Source organism: Arachis stenosperma, chromosome 4 (genome assembly GCF_014773155.1).
Source record: "Arachis stenosperma cultivar V10309 chromosome 4, arast.V10309.gnm1.PFL2, whole genome shotgun sequence".
In the NCBI taxonomy this organism is placed as follows: domain Eukaryota; kingdom Viridiplantae; phylum Streptophyta; class Magnoliopsida; order Fabales; family Fabaceae; genus Arachis; species Arachis stenosperma.
Genome location: NC_080380.1, coordinates 7144947 through 7166135, shown reverse-complemented (window position 1 = coordinate 7166135; position 21189 = coordinate 7144947). Strand labels below are relative to the sequence as shown.

At 29.9% G+C, this 21189-nt stretch overlaps 3 protein-coding genes across 3 annotated transcripts; 2 read left to right on the top strand and 1 right to left on the bottom strand.

Annotated features, from left to right (window-relative positions):
- The first annotated feature begins 1586 nt into the window (after positions 1-1586).
- On the top strand, positions 1587-7578 carry LOC130974335 (phosphatidate cytidylyltransferase 1-like). The gene is made up of 12 exons (XM_057899177.1): positions 1587-1790; positions 3709-3853; positions 4054-4307; positions 4455-4606; positions 4767-4908; positions 5495-5651; positions 5974-6021; positions 6115-6201; positions 6442-6570; positions 6678-6734; positions 7022-7105; positions 7192-7578. The coding sequence occupies exons 2-12, from the start codon at positions 3779-3781 to the stop codon at positions 7279-7281; spliced, it is 1275 nt and encodes a 424-aa protein (XP_057755160.1). The 5' UTR covers positions 1587-1790; positions 3709-3778; the 3' UTR covers positions 7282-7578.
- Positions 7579-10429: 2851 nt separating this feature from the next.
- Positions 10430-14008, bottom strand: LOC130973356 (alkaline ceramidase-like). The gene is made up of 3 exons (XM_057897839.1): positions 13812-14008; positions 12545-12857; positions 10430-11476 (listed from the first exon to the last, which is right to left on the bottom strand). Exons 2-3 carry the CDS (start codon positions 12796-12798, stop codon positions 10963-10965), a joined length of 768 nt encoding a protein of 255 aa, XP_057753822.1. The 5' UTR covers positions 12799-12857; positions 13812-14008; the 3' UTR covers positions 10430-10962.
- A 5680-nt stretch (positions 14009-19688) lies between these two features.
- LOC130974510 (uncharacterized) lies at positions 19689-20771 on the top strand. Its single transcript, XM_057899385.1, has 2 exons — positions 19689-20184; positions 20278-20771. Exons 1-2 carry the CDS (start codon positions 19698-19700, stop codon positions 20769-20771), a joined length of 981 nt encoding a protein of 326 aa, XP_057755368.1. The 5' UTR covers positions 19689-19697.
- The last annotated feature ends 418 nt before the right edge of the window (positions 20772-21189 follow it).

Genomic DNA, 21189 nt, shown 5'->3' with positions numbered 1-21189 from the left:
ACCTTGTTATTTTGCTAAACATTTTTAATTGTCTTTGTTTTATGTTTAATTAAGTTGAATTTGTATTGGATTTGGATGTGATAAATTCTTGTTTTTCTAGTTTATTGAAGGTTTTAAATTTTATTTTATGGCATTTTAAATTCAGATAAGTAGGTGTAAAAAAACCGAAAAAACCGACCGAACCAAACCGCTATTGGTTCGATTCGGTTCGGTTCGGTTGCTCAAACTGCAGCCAACCAAACAATTGATCTCTTTGAAGAACCGATCAGGTCGGTTCGGTTAGTTTTCGGTCCAAAACCGAACCGAACCGAGCCGCACCCCTATCTTTTAGAATTGTAAAAGAAAGGAACCATATCAACCCTGCATTGGAATTTTGAGCAACTTGCGATCCTAGAAACGAATGTCCTCAGCAACAAATCTCAACCATATATCTCCTCAATTTATTTTTTCTTTTTCTAAAGCTGGACAAGAATTTTTTTTTTGTATTAATACAATAATAATTTGTAATAAGAATAAAATAAAAAGTAAAACCCCATTAAAATTCGTTATATATCTAATTATCTACCATTCTACCCTTACTATCTCTGCACGTTATAAAGAAAATGGTGAATACGCATTTCGGCTATTTATAGAGGATATACGCTGTACATATTAATTAAGAAAATATTACTTTTATAAATTATATATGATGAAAGACATTTTGAAAAGAAAATTTACCTATTATATATAAAAGTATAGACACACATAAGATTTTAAAGTAACAAATGCAAGAGTCAAATATTTTTTCTTAATACAAGGAAAAAAGTCAAAAACACATTTAAATAATAATGTAAATATATATTATAAAAAAATTATTAAAAGTCATCAAAATTTATTTATTTTTTATCATAAATTAATTATTAATATTTAAAAATATAAATTAAAATATGTTACTAAATTATTAAACTAAACAAATTAAGTTGATAATTAAAAATAATTAACAAAAATAATAAATTATGACAATTTTTTAATATTTTTGTATATTATATAATAAAAAATAGTAAATACAATTTAATTTATTATTAAACAAAATATAAAAATATTAATTTTTGTATTTTTATTATTTGTGTCTTATTTTTATATCTTTTCTTATACTGTTCTCATAATTAAATGCGAATTTTTTATTTTTAATATTGGAGTGGTAGTTGTGTTTTTTTAAAATGTGGATTGTTGGGGTGTTATACTCAAATGTGGAATCATTTGACTAGAAAAGTAGAAAACGGACTGTCTGATTTATTAGAGGTACAAAAATCGGACCGTCCGATTTTTAGAAATATACAAATCGGACCGTCCAATTTATAGAAGTACAGAAATCGAATGATCCAATTTGTGTTAAAAAAATAAAAAATTTGGAATACAGAAATCAGACCCTCCGATTTGTGTACTTCTACAATTTTAAAAAAATAAAAAATTACAATATTAAAATATATCAACACTTCTATTTTCATAAAAAAAAAAAATAGACCAAATGCAGCATAATAAATTGCATAAAAATGATTTAGTTTGATTAAAAGGAGTCTCAAATAATTTGATGTTGGTGGTGTTGATGAGTTTGACAACAAAGAAATTCTGGTCTACACTTTCTCGTTAACAAAAAGCTTCACCGTTTTTGCGTGCTTTCGTCTATATTCTCTGATTCTCTTCTCTTCTCTTCTCTTATTACCCCTCCCTCCCTCCTCTATTATTCTTCACTCTTCACGTTCTCTTCTTCTTCTTCTTCTCTCTCATAGCGTCTTCTTCAACCCAACCAGGTTCCATGCTTCTTAACATCTCACTTTAACACTCACTATCTCGCTATTACTTATCTTCTATTTTTATCTTTTTCTTTATTTACACTTTGTTTTTCCTTTTTGGATTGTTGATTTTTCAAGTGTGTGCTTCTGTTATTATTTTCAAGTCTGGTATAGGTTTAACTGTAATGAACTGTTTCTGATTTTGAATCTGGTTTTTTCTTTCATGCTTCACCAAGCACCTTTAATCTTCGAGATTCGTCACTCGCAAAGCTTTGAGTTTATTGTAAATGATTTTATTATATAAATAAGGAAAAAGTAAGAAATTTTAGTTGTGCATTATTTATTTGTATTTTTGTATGTGGTATAGATGTGTGATATAACTGGAAAATCTTTTGCATCATGGAGCAGTTGAGGGATGAATGGGATACGGAAATTTCAAAGTCAGCGACTTTATGGAAGTTCAAGCGTGTGGGGATGGAGTATTGGTAATGCAGGAGTGGTTTTGTGGTGAATAGGTCTTATCATTTGAATGGATAGAGGAGTTTCTGATTAGGGATCAGTACTCATTAGTTCCTGAAAGTGTAGCATTCCTCCAAATTAGGAAGTTATATAGATGCACATGAAGTCAACATAGGTGGGTCGGGGATTTGGTTTCAATTTCTGAATTTATCTTATGCAAATGTGAATATGCGATGGATATCATACATTGACGAACAGTATCTGGGTGATAGCTGTATTCATGTACTTGTACTACAATACTAGTATCTTCAATTGAGTCTCCATTTTTGAATTCAGATTCAGTCATCAACCATGCACATTAATCAATTTAACAGATGATGTCTATTGAAGTAGGATTAAGTCTCCTAGGTTTCTCACACGAGACAAGCCTTTGACTCCATTAAACTGATTTCTCATGGAGCTTTGATCAGATTGAGTTGCCTTTTTGGATTGCTTGTGATCAAAACTATGGAGGGAAAATGTTCTGCAAAATGGATTATCAAGGAGCATCATTCCTAAAAGGTATAAGTTGGCGATAGGGTGGTTTTGGGGTTGTGGGGTGAAGAGAGCTTGTTTAGAGCGTAGTGCAAGAGGGATTTACTTTTGATATCCATAAGAATTCAAATAGAGTCCTTTTAGGGTAGGCTGACTGCAAAGGCAGTGTGAAATCTCTAAAGGCTAAAAGCCTTCCATGGCTCATCAGTATGGGTAGTTCCCCGTATAGGTTTCTCCATATTGGCAGACATTCCTTGGCCGAGGGTCATCCCTGACACCCAGCATCTCCCAATGGCTAACCTCTCCCCTCCTATATGACTATTAGGGCCTCTAGTGATGCCCTATTTAACCATTTTAATACATGATTAACTTTTTGTGTAGCATCTCTGAGCTTTAGTGAATGAAATAAAAAAGTGTTAAATTGAGTTTTCTGTCGTTGATGACACCTTTTGTATCTCTCTCTCTCTATATATATATAAAAAAGGCATATCAGGCATTTTGTATTAAATTCTGTTTTATAGTCCACTAAGTTAGGGAAGTTGTATCAGATATCTAGTTGATAAGAAGGGATGACTGATCATGATTATAAACTTCTTTTAGGTGAAATTCAATATTTCACACCAAATAAAGTGGCTAAATTAATGGGAAATAATCAAGTTCCTTGGCAGATTCTGTAGGTGTACTAATGGAGAAGTACATGATAATGATAGTGACAACAAGAGAGTTGATGTAATAAGTAAATAGCAAATGAGATCAAATACCAAAATATTTAAGGCTCTTTTGCAGAATTTAATTTCGTTCAACGGGAATCACCGATTCAGTTCACTTGAATTTTCTTTTACCCCCTGTATTTTGTTAGGTGATAGAACATAGTGTGATAAGCGTATTGAGTTGTATGCTTTATATGTATAGAGAAGTATATTTTATGTCATTTACTTTGCAGGTGTCATCTTCTGGCTACACATGTGATTTTCACATTGTCTTCCAATCAGGTGAAATCTTATTGAAGAGCTATGCAGAAGGATACTAGTACCAGTGCCCCGTCATCTACTGGTGCCAAGATTAGGCACCGAAAACGCTCAACTGAGGTTAGTTGTTTAAACCTTGATTTCTCACTGTAAACCATATTTTGCATAAAATATTGAATGAAAAATTGTCAAGATACTAATTGAGAAAAACCAAATGATTGGAAGCAATATTTGACTTCTTTTCAATCCCAGTGGTATCTTTCTGGCAAATTTTTCTCTGCTATTTGAGGTGATTTGGTTTTCATTGTCTTTTATCTCAGGCTGTTCTGGAAGTTACCAAAGCAAATGGAGGCCAGTTGCTTGTTGATGACAAAAGCAAATACAAGTCCATGTTAATTCGTGCATACTCATCCATTTGGATGATTGGTGGCTTTGCATTAATCATCTATATGGGTCACCTTTATATTACAGCAATGGTGGTTGTTATCCAAATCTTCATGGCAAAAGAGCTTTTCAATCTACTCAGGAGAGCACATGAAGATAGGCAACTTCCAGGATTTAGGCTATTAAATTGGTACTAGTGACAAAATTGTTTCTTCAAACCATTACTATTTGTTATTTTCAAGATAAGCTTGTCAACAAATGGCCAGAAACAAGTCTTGTTCTTAGTTATTTAATAGCTTGTCTATGTTTCATTTTTCATTGGCATTTACCATTTCAGGCATTTTTTCTTCACCGCGATGTTATTTGTTTATGGACGTATTCTTAGTCCACGCCTCGTTAACACAGTAACTTCAGACATGGTATTATATCGGCTAGTGAGCAGTCTTATAAAGTATCATATGGTTATCTGCTATGCCCTTTATATTTCAGGTGATTTTATACATATAATTTTATTGTCCATTTGGTTGTGCTTGTGGAATATGTCTACCAGATGCCTGAATTTCATGCTAATTTTATTGGGTTGTGATGCTGCTTGCTGTGGGAATACTAATACTTTGGTTAAATGTATTATTTTATTGTTTGGTCTCAGGATTTATGTGGTTCATTCTCACATTAAAGAAGAAGATGTACAAGTACCAATTTGGCCAGTATGCTTGGACTCACATGATTCTAATTGTTGTATTTGGGCAGTCCTCCTTCACTGTGGCAAGCATTTTCGAAGGGATTTTCTGGTACGATCTATAAAAGGAATTTATTATTCACATTTACATTTTCATCATAGAGGACTATTGGAGAATTGTCATTCTAAAACCAAGATTATTTGCCTACTTTCCAGAGATAAGGGAACTGGCTATATAATGTACTTTTCTTTGATTATGCAGTTCGTAAAACAAATAGGCTTGCAAGGCTGTCGAGCTTCCATGCGAATTCATAGTTACATGAACAAAGTAAAATTGAGATGGGCAAATTATGTTAATATAGTCATATCCATACCTATCGTTTTTGCTGTATGAATAAATTCCTATCCTTAGTGCCTTTCTCATAGGTTAAACATATGCCCGTTAACTTATCTTTGGTTCATTGTTGAGTATATTCTTTTTCTTTGTGAAGTTGTAGGTTAAGGTGATTTTTATATGTTGACCTATATCGTTGATATAATTGTTTCATTCATGTATTTAGTGTTCCTATGCCACCCGTTACTTTAATTCAAATAAAATGTCCTTGCTACCATTAATCTCTTTTGGCTTCAAGACTTACGCACATGGTTTGACAATTGAGTTGATTAATGCTATTTTTATGCTTGAACTTACTATACAGGTTTCTTCTTCCTGCAACACTTATCGTCATTAATGACATTGCTGCTTATATTTTTGGTTTCTTCTTTGGAAGAACTCCTTTGATCAAGTTATCTCCAAAGAAAACTTGGGAGGGGTTTATTGGGGCTTCAATTTCAACTATCATCTCTGCATTTCTGGTGAGCAAAAATTCAGGGTTTCCTTTTATAAAAAAAAAAAAAAGAAAAAGGGGGGGGGGGGGGGGTGTTGAAGATGCAACCATTGGAGTGGTTTGGGTGGGGGCTGGGGCCATTGCCAATCAACCAGAATCTTTAAGGATGCTTTGTGTTCCTGTGTCATTAAATGACCCAACATCCTGAATAAACTCTCTGCTCTTGGAAAACTTGATTAGTTTTTTGGTGAAATTCTTCGCAGTTACATGCTTTCTGAAGTGTTATTATAAATCAATAAAGCTGTGTGCTGAATTGAATGTTAATATGATTGTATAAAACTCTCTTGTAGCTTGCTAACGTCATGGGTCGATCTAAGTGGCTAACATGTCCAAGGAAGGTACCTCTTGCCTACCTTAACTAATTGATATATTGTGAAGTTTTATTTGACAACTGATTTACTTATGTTCATGTTGCTGGGAATAACATGCAGGACTTGACAACTGGTTGGCTTGATTGTGATCCTGGCCCACTGTTTAAGCCAGAACCTTACTCCTTATCGGGATGGATTCCACACTGGGTAAGCACTTAACATTCGGCTGAATTCATAATCCTTAAACTCACTGTGCAATATTTTGACCAGTTGATGCAGGTTTCATTCTTCTAAGATCAAGTCACAATTAAAGAAAGAATGTTGTGGGATTCGAAAATAAAACATTCAGCTTATAAAATATGACAATACTGTAATCATGAAGTGCCAATCCAGATTCCTATAATATATGACATTATAACGAGTGACATTCTATCTTTTAATATGCAGTTTCCTTGGCAAGAGATAACAATCCTGCCAGTTCAAGGGCATGCTCTATGTCTTGGTTTGTTTGCTTCGATTATTGCACCTTTTGGAGGCTTCTTTGCAAGTGGCTTCAAAAGGGCTTTTAAAATAAAGGTATCCTCTCTTTAGTTCTGCTTTTATGATATACAAATGAGCAAATGCATATCATCCATCTAGGTCAAAGGTATGAACAGATTAGCTGAATTTTCCACGTTCTGCAGGACTTTGGTGACAGTATTCCGGGACACGGGGGAATTACTGACAGAATGGACTGCCAGGTAGACTCTTATTTATCACAAATTGCTAATATTTTTACAACTTTTAGAATTATATAGAATATCATACATCCAAAATCATGGTTTCTCGTGCTCGGATACACCGTTAATACCACCAAAAAGACAAAAAAAAAAAAGAATAAGAAGAAAGGTGTGTCTTTGATGATAAATGGAGATAGTAGTAGTCATATTTGTTTTCCAATCTAAGAGTATACCCTCCTTTGAATTGTAAGTATAATATTATATAGTTGTGAATTATTGACAAATTTATTTATTTATCCTTGGTGCAGATGGTAATGGCCGTGTTTGCCTATATATATCATCAGTCATTTGTTGTGCCGCAAAATTTATCAGTTGAAATGATCCTGGATCAGGTACTCTGTTGATGTTATTTTGTATTTTACTTTGTATGTCAATTAATGAATATATTGAGAAATGGTTTAACCATGGTTTATTCCAGATATTCATGAACCTATCATTCGATGAACAACAAGCTCTATACAGGAGGCTGGGGGAAATATTGCAACAAGGGTTTCAAAGCCATTCTTAGTTCCAATGCCAAAGGTGTAATTTGTTCTCTCTTATTGCAAAGTTTATTTAGAAGCGGAAATGGAAAAAGATACTTTGTACATTTTGTATTCTACCATTTGAGTGAAAAAAGAATCAATGGATTCAGGAAGCTATCAAGATGTGTATATATATATATCTTGACCGTTGATGTTTCATTCCCAATTTCCTGAATATTATTTACTCAGGTTTTTGCCTACACATTTATCTGTAAATGAGAGGCTGTATTTGTATAAATTCCTTGAGATCATTTAGCATGTTTCAATTACCTAAAAATTCTCATTTGCAACATTGTTTTCAAAGCGGCAACCAACATAGCTATATCTATCCGTTTACAGTCTGGGACTTAATGATCAGAAATTCAACACAAATTAGATTAATACCTACATATTTTCAATTTTTCATATGGAATAATCTTGGTTATACCCGATTATGCTTAGTATATTAATAGGCAATAGTGTACCTATAAATTCACTTTTATAAATTAAAATGTGAACTAATAATATAAATTTAATCGAAATGATCAGGTATCTACATTTAAACTAAGTGAAGAGTTCAAGTATTGAAAATAATATTCTTTTAATAGATTATGAGCTTGTTTATATGTTAAGTTGTTAAAAAAAATTTAATTTTTTTATTGTTTAATATGTTTAGCAAAATTTTAGTAATAAAAATACACTAGAAGAATAAAAAAATATATTTTTTTAGAAATTACAATTTATTTTTTAAAGATTTTTTTAACTTAAAAAATATTTTTTACATAATAAGTAAACAAAAAGTATTTTTATATTATTGTAGCCAAACATAATTATTAAATAAAAAGATATTTTTATATAAGATATCCAAATATGAAATTGTTTTTACTTTTTTAAAAGATCTTTTAAAAAAATTAGAGTAAAGACCTAAGTCAGCCATTTTCACAAAGGACAAGGCGCTCATTGTCAAAAAAAAAGGACAATTCAGCCTTCAACGTTTTTATTTTAGGACAATATGACCCCTCTCTTAAATAGTAAGAAAAATTAGTTTTTTGAGAGTTTTATTTATAATTTGTGGGAGTTTTATATAACCAACTATGATCCTTACTATCACCATCTTTTTCATCCTCATCATTATCACTTCTTAGTGTGTGTTTGGATAAAATTGATTTTGCAAACTTGATTTTGATCAAAAGTAAGTTAATGTTAAAGTGATTTATGTTTGGTAATTTTTGTATCAAAATAGAATATAGTAAAATAAATGTTGTTTGGCTTATACTATTCAAAATCACTTTTAAATAAAAAATTACTAAAATAGACATCAACTTAAATTTTTTTTATATTATCCTATTATTTTAATTTAGATATTTAAATATATTTTATTAGTTAATTTTATAATAAAATTAATATTTACTTACTAAAATAAAAATAACATATAAAAATAGATAAAATATATTTTTAAATAAAAATAAAAAATATAAATTATATATATATAAAAGAATATTTAATTAAATATGTTACATTTTCTAAGTATTAAATGTTACTTTAGTATTTTTTACATCGTACTCTTATTCTAGTACTCTCAATAATCTTATTCTTAATATTAATTTGGAATCCAACGTTTATGATTTTATTATTATCTATGATTAATTTTTTTTTAATTTATCTTTTTTAATGAAATCATAATCTATATTATAAAAAATTACACTAAAACATAGTATATGAGAATTACAATTATAAAAGAGAATATTGAAAATAATAAAAAAAAATTAAATATTTACTTTGTAGTGATTGAAACAAATCTAAAAGTTCATGGTGATCTTTTTATATAATATATTTTTAGTATTTTTGATACTCATTTTTTAGTATGTTATAATTTTTTACTATTATTATTATTTACAGTTAATTTTTTGTTTAATTTACTTTACCTAATAGAATTAATAAATTATATTATAAAAAGATAATAACAAATATAATACACAAAAATCATAATTATAAAAATGTATAATGTCAAACAAATAGTTGAAAAAAATAAAAATAATAAATAATAGAAAATAGAACTCATATAAATAGAAATAACAAGAATTTTATAAATAATACAATAATATATATAAAGGATAAAGTTGGTAAAAGATAAATAAATTGTTAGTATTTATGGCTAAAAGCCAGTTAAGAAAACGCAGAAGCTACAAATAGTTGCTTCTTGTAAACGTGATTTTGGCAGCAAAATCACTTTTGTGTTCATGAGAAAAAAATTTGCCAAACCAAAAGTTGAAGCTTTCAAAAAATTTAAACATGTTTCTTCCCTTCCAACGGGTTTCCAAACACACCCTTCCTCTACTATTTTTATCTTTATCCTCGTCATTATCACTTCTACCTCTACTATTTTTATTGTGTAACTATACTTTATCACCATCGTTAATTCCTCTACTGTCATCATCAACATTAACGTTATGTTCCACTTTTTATTTAATGCTATTTTTTTTCCTTTAAAAGGTCTTCATACTGCAGTTACTTTTTTTTTCCTCGGATATTATTTCTACCAATGGTCTTTCTCCAATTAACCACCACCAATCAAAAAATTTTAAAAAATAAACTTACTAATAGTTTGTGGGAATTTAAAACTCCCACAAATTACAAATAAAACTCACACAAAACTAATTTTCATTATTATTTAACAATTTTTTTAAAAAAACGTATTGTCTTAAAATGAAAAGATTGAGGGTCGAAGTATCTTCTTCTTTTTTTTGACAAGGGATGTCTTTTCCTTTGTAAAAATAGACAAGAGTCGAGTCTTTACTCAAAAAATCACTTGAAAAATAATTTTTTCGTAAAAATTCATCCAAACAAATTCTATACATGATAAACATTTTAAAAAAAGAATACATCAAATTGCTCTCTTTTTTTCATTATTTATATATATTGGATAGAAATTCTGATATAATGTCTTCAACAAAACCAAAATTCTAAAATGTAAAAAAAAATCATTATTTGTTACTCAGTTTCTTTAAACAAAGATTAACTATATCTTAAAAGAGATACTCGCATATTGGAAGATATCCAAAAGCATGTACAACTTCTCATTCTTAATGTTATATATTTCTAATTTCTAAACATATACAAAAATGTGCTGTGAAGAATATTTTAGCCTAAATCACGCATGTTAGTATTACGATTTACGATAGCATATAAGGTCTTACAGAATAATAATCATAAGATAGCTCTGCTGATCTGCTCTAACCAAAAGGTAGGGATCCATGAACGTCAACAAATGTTAACACACAAGGAATATTTCTCAATGAAAGAAAAATGAAACTGAACATCTAAAGAGGAACACGTTTTGAATATACTCAAACTAACCTAGAAAGGGTTTACACAAGACATTACAATTAAATGTTGGGTGATTTTTCCAACTGAAAATCCAGAAAAAAAAAACCGATCAGTAGAGCAAAACTTTTTGGTAGTCATAACTTTTGAGCTAAGGAATGCCCAGGCTCCAAATGGCACCCATATAAGTGATAAATATGGTACATGTCCTACCTCTACAACAAAATATGTAAATAATCAGTAGTCATTTAAGCCAATCTAAACCCAAAAACCAAAAAACTGAAAACATGACATGACTTGCTAACAATTTCTCTTTACCAAAATGTATCATGACAAACTATCATCTTCTATGATTTTCTGTGTTACTTCCTTTTCAGTTTCTCAATCTTCACATATGGTAAAACACCCATTAAACAAACAATCTTCGGTTTCCAACCACGCTGTTGAGCCCGGCAGAACATCAAGAATGTGTTAGCAAAGTAGGAATTGAAACCCATGAAGAAGTGCCACAAAGCATGACCCTGTGGATTAATTGGCCAAGTGGATATCTCCTTGCAGAAAAACCGATCACCTAACCAACATAAAGATCCTAATACAAGGGTGGCTACATATAGCTTTGCAATCCTCTTTGCAGACAAATCTTCAGTATAAATGTAATATTTGTATGTTCTTGGAATGCAGAGGAGACAGAGAATGACATAATGCGCTTTGAAGCCGATGCCGAAACGGAAGAAAGAATGGAAAACTGCAAAAACAACACCATACAAAAATAGGAAGATGGGCATCGTAGTACGGTAATGCCAATCTGGAGAGTACAGGATGTACAAGTACAGCAGCATCTCCCATACCATGGGAGTTTCATCACTCTGTTGTTGCCTATATTAAATTGTAAGAAATAAGGAATCAGCATTCATACAACTAGCAACTTCCACAAAATAAGAAAAAGGTCACGGAAGAAGTTTCGTCGTAGAAGTGTGCGGTCAAGCATTGATGACAAACACTACTCATCGATACCTAAATCAGAAGACTAGTGATACCATAGGTGCCCACTCCGTCAAAAAATTAGAAAATTGGTACTATTGCAGGTGCAAACTCCATTAAAAGCTATATATCAATATCACTAGTATACTCCTTAAGAAATAACTCAATGCAGTCTTCATGAATCCTTTCCCTCAAACATGTACAGTATCTTATAAGTTCCGACAAAACAGGACAAGCTGACTTAAACCCCCTGTTATAAACTTCAAACCTTTTCCGATCTGAACTAAGGTAAGCAAATTAAGAAAATAATTATGCATGCTACTTTCCAGAATATAATGCCATACATAAAAGCAAATTCCAACCCATAATGAGGATAACTAAATCTTGTTACCAAAGTGGTTCAATAATCTACAATGAAACATAAACCATACAGTCATTTTATATATGCATTATCGTACTGGCCTCTCTGAACCTGACCAAAAGCATAGCCTTTCTCCAAGTGGCAAAAGAAAGGTTAAAAGATGTTGCCCCAACTTATAGAAAGACACAAGTTATAGAAGGTAGCCTCCTAATTCAAATTCAAAGGTAACTTAAATTATCATTACAACTAGATTGCATCAGATAGAGTAATGTGCAGTAAGACAGAATAAACATAATTCAATCATCATGAAGTTAGAGAAAGCAATTCTAATTATTTATAAATTCGAAAAACAACCACACTATATGCATCTAAATGGTTACTAATGCACAGATTAGTAAACAAATATCCCCCGTTCAATATATTTCCAACACAGCTCGAGGCATTGCAGACACCCTAAATCGGAATTTTCCAACTTTTCAACCCCCAGTAGAAAAATATATAAAATTATCCATTTTATATTATACAAAAACAAAAATTAAATGGAAACAGTCAAAGGTAAATTTATATAAATTACTGCAAGAAATGAAGACATCAGTACTTACACATGTTGCAGTGTGGCATGGTACAACATGCTTCCAATGGCAAGTGCCATATTCGATAGATGAAGAACACTAAATCTTTTCTCAAACCGCTGTCGTAAAGCATTTATAAGACCAAGGAGAGCCAAAAGAATGCATGGAATGTTGGATATTGTGTTAAAAAACTCTGCTATATATGATGAATGAGCATAATTATTTTCACAACACTCTGTAGTTGATGTAACCGGACCCCAAAAGCTGGCTATGGTGTCTGCCATTCTCCTCTACAGCCTGATGTTTGTTGATCTGTATTTAAAGCTGCAGAGTTCACAAATTCCTGCAAATCATGTGCCAACGAGCCAGAATACAATCAATCCCACAACTTATTTATTAAGATGCACAAATCCAGGCAAGCGGTAGTCACGGATCATGTACGTCAACGTGTTAATCCATACAGAAAGTGCGACACCCATATTAAATCAATGCAACATGAAAAACAACCAAAAAACTCTAATGCGTGGTATAAATTAACATAGGTATTGAAACTAACGTCAGGGAACCTTCAAGGATCTACATTGGGTCACTACCTAAAATAAAAAATAATGTAGATAAAACTAAATAGATATATCAAAATCCTCTTAATTAAACCTATCAAAATAGACTAATAATGTTCAAATTCTAAAACATACAAAATCCATGTCTCTGAATTCTGCATTGTCCAATACACTCTAAGAGGCAATATATCGAACAGAAAGAAATCAAAATTCCATAACCACAACATTCACTTCATTTGCATCAACACCCAAACCAACATTATCCCCCCTATCAAATAACAACTTCAAACAAAAAAAAATCAATGTAACGTGATAAAAAAAAAATGGTATTTGATTAATTCCTTATAGCCCAAGATAAAAATTTAAAAATAAAAAAAAAACCCAGATCCTAAATAGGCAAAGAGAAGGAAGCATTACACAGAAAATTAACATTGAATAAAACGATCATTAAATAATCAAATTATACCAAACTTACAGAGACGATCAAATCTGAGGAGTTTTAGAATTTCAAATTCCCATAAACAAAAAAGGGGTCAACCCAAACAAACAAAAAAAATATAGCATTACAGGCAATTTCCATCGGAGTTCATGCGACAAAGTAAAAGTACCGTAAATGCTTGACACATTAAAAAAATAAAAATAAAAAAGGGAAAAAAGATTCAGATATTAAGTATGAAAACAAAAACGGTAAAAAGAAATGCATAGAATAAAATTAGAAGAGAGAGAGAGAGACGTACTTGAGAAGATTAACGAAGAAAAAGAAAGGGATTGGAAGGAATTTACGTAGATCTCATTCTGGGTTGGGTTGGTGTTCCAATCTGCGTTTCTAATAATAAATATTCGGTCGAGAATCTCTTTTCGTTTTCGTTATACGAGGCAACCTCTACCTTCCAGACTCTCTTCTCTCTTTCCTTTTTTTTTTTTTCCTTTCCCCTTTTATATTTAACAAAAAGCGGATTATCTTAATTATCTTAATTTTCATTATCTACTCACTAGTGATCATAATAACTGATTAAATAGGATTTTCGTAGTATGCTTCAAAATTCAATAGTTTTTCTTTTAAAATAAATATACATTATATTATTTAATATGAATTTAATTTTGATATAGACATCCGTTTTTTATGATTATTTACATATTTAATATAAAAAATAATTATTTTTACTGACGTAATATAGATGTACATGTAAAATTAATATTATATTAAAACTAAATTTTATTTAATATTAAAAAAATTTTAAAATTCAGAATTTAAATCTAAAATTTAGAATTTAAGATAAAAAAAAATAATTTAAAAAATCCGGTAGATATTGATCGAGAAAATTAACTCTTCAATTAAACTAGCTACTCTTTTTAAAAATTGGATCATCGATGGCTATGAAATTTAAATTTATAACATATTTGGTAGTGTTGAATTTATTTAAGCCATAAATTTAGGCGTGATACTAAATATTTAGGCTAATTTTAGAGTATATACTCAGATAGATTTTTAAAAAATTTTGCATAAGACGTTTTTATTTTTAAAAAAAATTTAATAATTATCGTTAATGAACATACAATGTTTAAATTTTTCTTATCTTAGGTAGAAAATTATTTAATAAAAATGATGTTGTGGATGGCATTATTTTCAGAACTTGTTTAAGATATACAAACTTAGATGACACTAAACAACTAATTATATAATAAATGAACAAATAATACATAAATGTATGAAGGTCATTTTAATTTAATATCAATGTATTTTACTATAAAATGATTGAGGTCGAAATGTACTTGTAAAGGGGCGTTTACATAAAAGAAATTAATCACTTTTTTTCAATAAATCATTTTTAAGAGTCTTATAGACAGATCATCTAAGTGGATATATAGCAGTTGCATAATAAATCAAGACTGATTAGTAATTACAGTACATAGTATATAAACATTTTACACTAAATAAGTGATAAAGACTTCAAAACTCAAAAGAATCAAATAGAAACTAACTGATAAGTCAATGTTATAAAAACCAAAAAGCAAAAAACAAAAGAGAATAATAGCACTAATTAGTCCATTCAATAGACTTATAGGTAGAGAAGTTATGAAAGAAGATAAGATGAACGGTCATACATTTTCAAATTAGAACAAAATAAATTTCATATAATTGGATAGCCTTTCTTTTCTCTTTTTGAGTTTCATTTTGCTGCTGGGAGATGGGGGGTCACAAATATAATAGAGTAGGAAAGGTTTTTTATTGAAAAGTAATAATTATAGGAAAATGCTAGGGTTCAACAATGTTAATTTAATATAAAAAGTTAATTAATGTTGGTTTAAATGTAAGTTAAAAACAAGAAAAAATGAATTGTTTGAAGATAAAGAAAACAGATATAATTTCAAAAATTAAAATAAATTAAGTACATTCTAACAAAAAAATTCATATAATTTCTCCTACTTTATTCTTAATTGGTTTTTCTTAACTTCTTTCTATTTTATCTTTTTGTAATATTTTTTTTAATTGTTTACAGTATTTTCTAAACCAAAGATTAATTCGTCTTTTTGTAATATTTTATTTGTGGGACAATACTTTTTTTTTGGGGTCAAATTTAATACTCTTACTTAAAGACCTGGTGTATGTTTTTTCTAAGAAAGGCCTATTAAATAATTGAAGGCTGAAAGGCCATAACACGTTCGAGCCCACCACCAGAGCACCTTGCCGCCTTAATATAATTTATAATTAATGACAAAAAAAATATAATTTAAAATATATTAACAAAAAAAATAAGTATTAATTAAATATGCATCGCATGTGTGAAAAAAAAAGAGCGTCCCATGCTGAACACACAAATATGTCCCGACCAAAAACTAAAAGGACAAAGACCCAACAAAAGTATATATACAAAGTTATTACTTATTAGGAGTAGCTTTTGAAGATTATAATTTAGCAACATTGTTCAAATATTACTAATCTAAGCTGTTATAATAAAAGTAGAGAATCTGATTAATTGTTCCTAATAAAAAAACATTGACTATTTTATTCACGGAATAATTGTGATATTTATTTATTTATCTCAAAATTTTTTTTACTCAGTCGCAGTACTATTTAATTTTATTCTATGCAAACTATATCAAATTTATATTACTTCTATTAAACAAATATTTTCATTGCTAATTTACTTCTAACAACTCGATCATTACTTCATTAGACTATCAAATTTGAGGGCTTAGTATCATTAGAATTTTTAATCAAATAACGGCATTAATTTGTATACTGTACTTTTTTATTATATATACTCAATTAGTTTGATTATTAATAAAAATGTTTCTTTCACAACAAAAATCCTTACCATTATGTAATAAGTAAAAGTGGACTAATAATTATTAGGAAATTTTTATTAGTTAATAAAATTTTATAAATAAAAATAAGAGTAATGTAATAATCAATCAAGTATAAATTTAGTGATTGGTATTCTTTTTCTCTTGGAATTTCTCTTCAATAGAATTATTTTTTCCTTCTCTCCTTTTGATTTGATTATTCCCTAATTTACTCTTATTCTTTCCTATTTAATATTTTTCTTTTGAATTAGAGTAAGAGAAAAAATAATGAATAAGAAAGAATATATAAGAGTGAATTAGAAAAGAGTCAAATCAAATAAGAAGGATATAAGAATTAGAAGATGATTTCATTAAAAAGAAATTCTAAGAGAAAAATAATACTAATTACTAAATTTATGCTTAATGGATTATATTACTATTATTATTATTTATAGAATTCTACTGACTAATAAAAATTACCTAATTAGACTATTATTTGAGTAATGATAGAGAATCAATTTTTTTTATAATTATTTTATTTATCTTAAATTTTAAATTATAAATCCTAAACATTGATGTTAATTAAATTAGTTAACTAAATATTGATTTCTAATCATTTCTCTTATTGTTTTGATCCCTTCATGCATGTCCTATTATTGACATGTGTAGTAAAATATAACTATTACTGGAAATAAGAATATGTTACTACTAACAGCATGCTAGCGACCAAATGTAATCTCAGTGGCTAGCTAGTAATACGGAGGAAATGATACGCGCAATAATAGCAAAAGACAAATTAAAGGATAATTTATACTAATAGATACTACCATTTATTATTGCTTAAAACTTTATATGTCATGATTTCGTGACAAGCAAAATTTCTCACAAACTCAGTAGTGGTAAAAGCCACGAGACTTTGACCAAAAAGGGCACGCTACAAAATGTGAATTTGGTTCATTGCATTGAGACACTTTAAATTGAGATTCATTGAACCTGGTCTTAACCAAAAACAGATAGCAATTAATCCAATTATACACTCTCACTCTCACTTTAACTCACAGCAGCGCCCAATTTCCACATCACCGCAATCTAAAACTGGAAACGCCAGATGACGTGGATTTGGATTTGGATTGTAGTATAGCAATGAACCATTCCTTATTTTGTGTCGTAATTTTGGGGAATACTTCAATAAACTTTTCTATACTTAATCTTGTACTGAGTTTAATGTTTAAGCGGTCAATGAGTATTGTGATATATATATATTTTAATTTGATCTCCAATTTTTGTTGTTTTTTTACTTTCGTTTTAAAAATGTTCTGTGAGTTAGATTTTTATAGTCATACAATTTTTAAATGTATTACGTAGTTTTTTGATTGAATGAGTTAGTAAGTTTTGTATTTTATCTATAATTTAATTTTAATGTAGTATACGAGGTTTGTATGGATAATTAATTGTATATCACTATATTGTCATATTAATAAAAAATATTGTTTTTTAATTTTTTTTTAAATTATTTAAATGTATAAATGTAACTAAATGAATGATAGTATAAAAATTTTTATATTACTTTTTTTTTTTTGAATACAAAGCTCAACACAGTAAAGTGGAGCAAACATGGTTATCCAACAAGACAAATAGAATAAAAAAATAAAACTAAAAATTAGACAGCTGGGAACTAGAGCAATTCTACAAGGCCGATCCCCAAGTCATCTCCGGCATAGCCATCAACAACACAAAGGATCCACACAACTCCACTCATTAGCGCTAAGGAACGTCATGTTGATAACTTCTTCATCTGTTACGATTCAACCTTTAGTATAGGTCTAAGTGCGCACAAGTGATCGTTAAAGGGTCGTAGTCGACTTCACGTGAAGTTGATATTTGAGAATCATTAGATAATTTGATTGATTTGACTAAATTTTCATCTAACAATTTTGACATATCAACTTTACGTAAATTCAACTTTACCTGAATTTTCACCTTCAAATTAATATCATATTTCATAAACCGGGACAGAATGGTCATTAAGACTATGTGTGTTTAAATTACGTTCATAGATAAAGATTTGTATAAAATTAATTTTATAAGTTGATTTTGATCAAAAGTAAATTGATATTAGTGTGGTTTATATTTAGTAATTTTTATTTAAAATAAATGATAGTAAATTAAATATTGTTTAAGATTACATTATTTAAAATTATTTTTGGATAAAAAATTACAGAAAAAGTCATAAATTTAAATAATTATTTTATGTTATCTTATAATTTTATTTTAAATATTTAAATAAATTTTAACATTCATTTTTTAGTACTCTAATGAGATTAATAAAATTATAATACAAAGTAAAAAAATATTCCATACAAAAAAAATAACAATAACAATAAAAAATTTATAAACAAAAAATAACATAAGTTTTATAAAAAAAATAATAATATGTATAAAAGAATATTAGAAAAAAAATTATAAAAAAATAAACATATAAATAATGAAAAATATAATTGGTACATAAAAAATAAATTTTAGAATGACATAAAAAAGTGAACACAAAAATTAAAATTTGTAATTTTGATAAAAATGGGTTGAAGGGTAAAAATCACTGCTACATTCAAAAAATAAAAAAATTACAAAAAATAAATGAAGTGTTTAAAAAAGTCAAACACATTTCTCTTTTCTTCTGTGCAAAACCAAACGCACCCTAAAGACCATAAGTATTGGTTTTCGAGTATTTTATGAGCTTATTAGTATAATTTTTTAGACCAAAAATATTATTTGTACATTCAAATTAGCTATTAAAATTAGACATTAATATATTTGTGTATAAATATATATGTAATTTAATTTATTCTTAATGTATATTTATATTACAACATGTATTTTATATTTATAGCTAATTTTAATAGCTGATTTTGATGTAAACTTAGCATTACTTTTTTTTAGACCCACTTGATTGTGGAAATTCTCCTAGGTGCACTACCCCATTGAAGCCACCACGGATTGGAGACTTTTTTTTTACTCCCTCTTTTGTCACTGTAAATAGTTGTAGACCAAAATAAGGATAAAATTTTTTTTGCTTCCATATAGTGTACACAAAATAACGAAATGTGTTAAAGAACATGACTATAAGAAGTTAAGAGCGAACCTAGACGGTTTTGCAAGCAAGGTTCATGAAAAACTGAAGGAGGTGTCATAATTTGGGCTACATTCATTATCATATGAATACCATGGTGCAAAGTGCAAATTACTAACCAAAATTAAAACTCAGAAAATCGTCGTTAAAGTGCCAGCAGTCAATCATACTCTACCTGCATCATGCTTGGGCAGTTATGTATAAATTAATGCCCATCCGCCTCCCTCTTCCATCATTCTCAAACCACGTCCACGTGATGATGGCCACGGCGCCGCCAAGGATTCCGGTGAGGTTTCACAGGGTGGCTGCGGCCTTTGATGCTGAAGTGGCACGGGTGAGGCTCTGCGAGAGCAGCGGCAGCGAGCATTCCCCGGCGGAGACTTCGAAAGATCTGTTTGATCTGGTGAACTCCTTCATGGAGAGCAGCGATAAGGCACGTGAAATAACGGAAGAAGAGGAACAGAGTGTTAATGGCGAGGAAGGAGTGGTTGAAGAAAGAACAGATTGCTTTGATTCCGAGAAGAGGGAAATGCTGCAAGATCTATTTGCCTGTGGCGATGGTGATGATATCGAAAGGGACTTGATTAGAAGAGAGGTTGAAGCTGCGGTTGCTTGTGGAGTTGTTTCGAAAACTAATTTTCCTGAATTCAAACGTAAATTGATGTCTCACTTGAGAGAGAAAGGTTTTGATGCTGGTGAGTACAAGTTACTAATTGCTTTAATTATTCAAAAATCAATCACTTGTTTTGAGAGTTAGTTATTTAATTTGAATCTGCACTAAACTGCAGGGCTTTGCAAATCGAAGTGGGAGAAAAATGGAAGATTAATAGCTGGTGGCTATGAGTACATTGATGTGAATTCCTTAGGAAAGCGATACATTGTTGAAGTCTCCCTGGCTTCAGAGTTCGAAATAGCGCGCCCTACAATTCAATATTCTTCATTGCTACAAGTTTTCCCACTCATATTTGTTGGCAGAGTGGAAGAACTGAAACAAGTTGTGAAGCTTATGTGCAGTGCCATAAAGGGATCCATGAAAACAAGGGACCTGCATGTTGCTCCATGGAGGAGAAACGTGTACATGGAAGCCAAGTGGTTTAGCTCTTACAAGAGAACAACTAATGCAGTTTCAACCAAAAATGCATCATCATCATCAGATTCTTTGTTTCTTGAAAGGTTCATTGGATTTGAACCTCGGCCTATTATAAAAGCGCACAATTGCAGGGATTATCATGCCGATAAAACTAGGTTGAGGATCGGCCATTTGACATCCACATTCGAATAGCTCCATCCCTATCTCCATAAAAGTACTTTCTTTTAATTTATTAGAGTTGATGAGTGATCGATTTTGTGAAATATATTAGTCCGGAGCACAAAATACGCTTGAGAAAGAATTTCTCAAATGCGTGTGTCTTATGGCTCATTTTATTATGTATGTATATATTTTGTAAAGGAATTAGGGGTTCATTATCCTTAGCATTGTTTTTATTTGTTGGAGAAATAAATATTGTGAAAAGAATTGAATAATGGTTGTTGGCAAGGAGCATCCCTATTAAAAGTATAGCGATCTACTATTATAGCATGAAGTTGAGCTGCAATTTCTTGCAATAGTTTACCCCAAACATGATACCATGTATATTCTTATCTGTATTACTAGGTCCACCATTTATCCTCGTTGGATAGAAAGAAAAACAAGTCTCTTT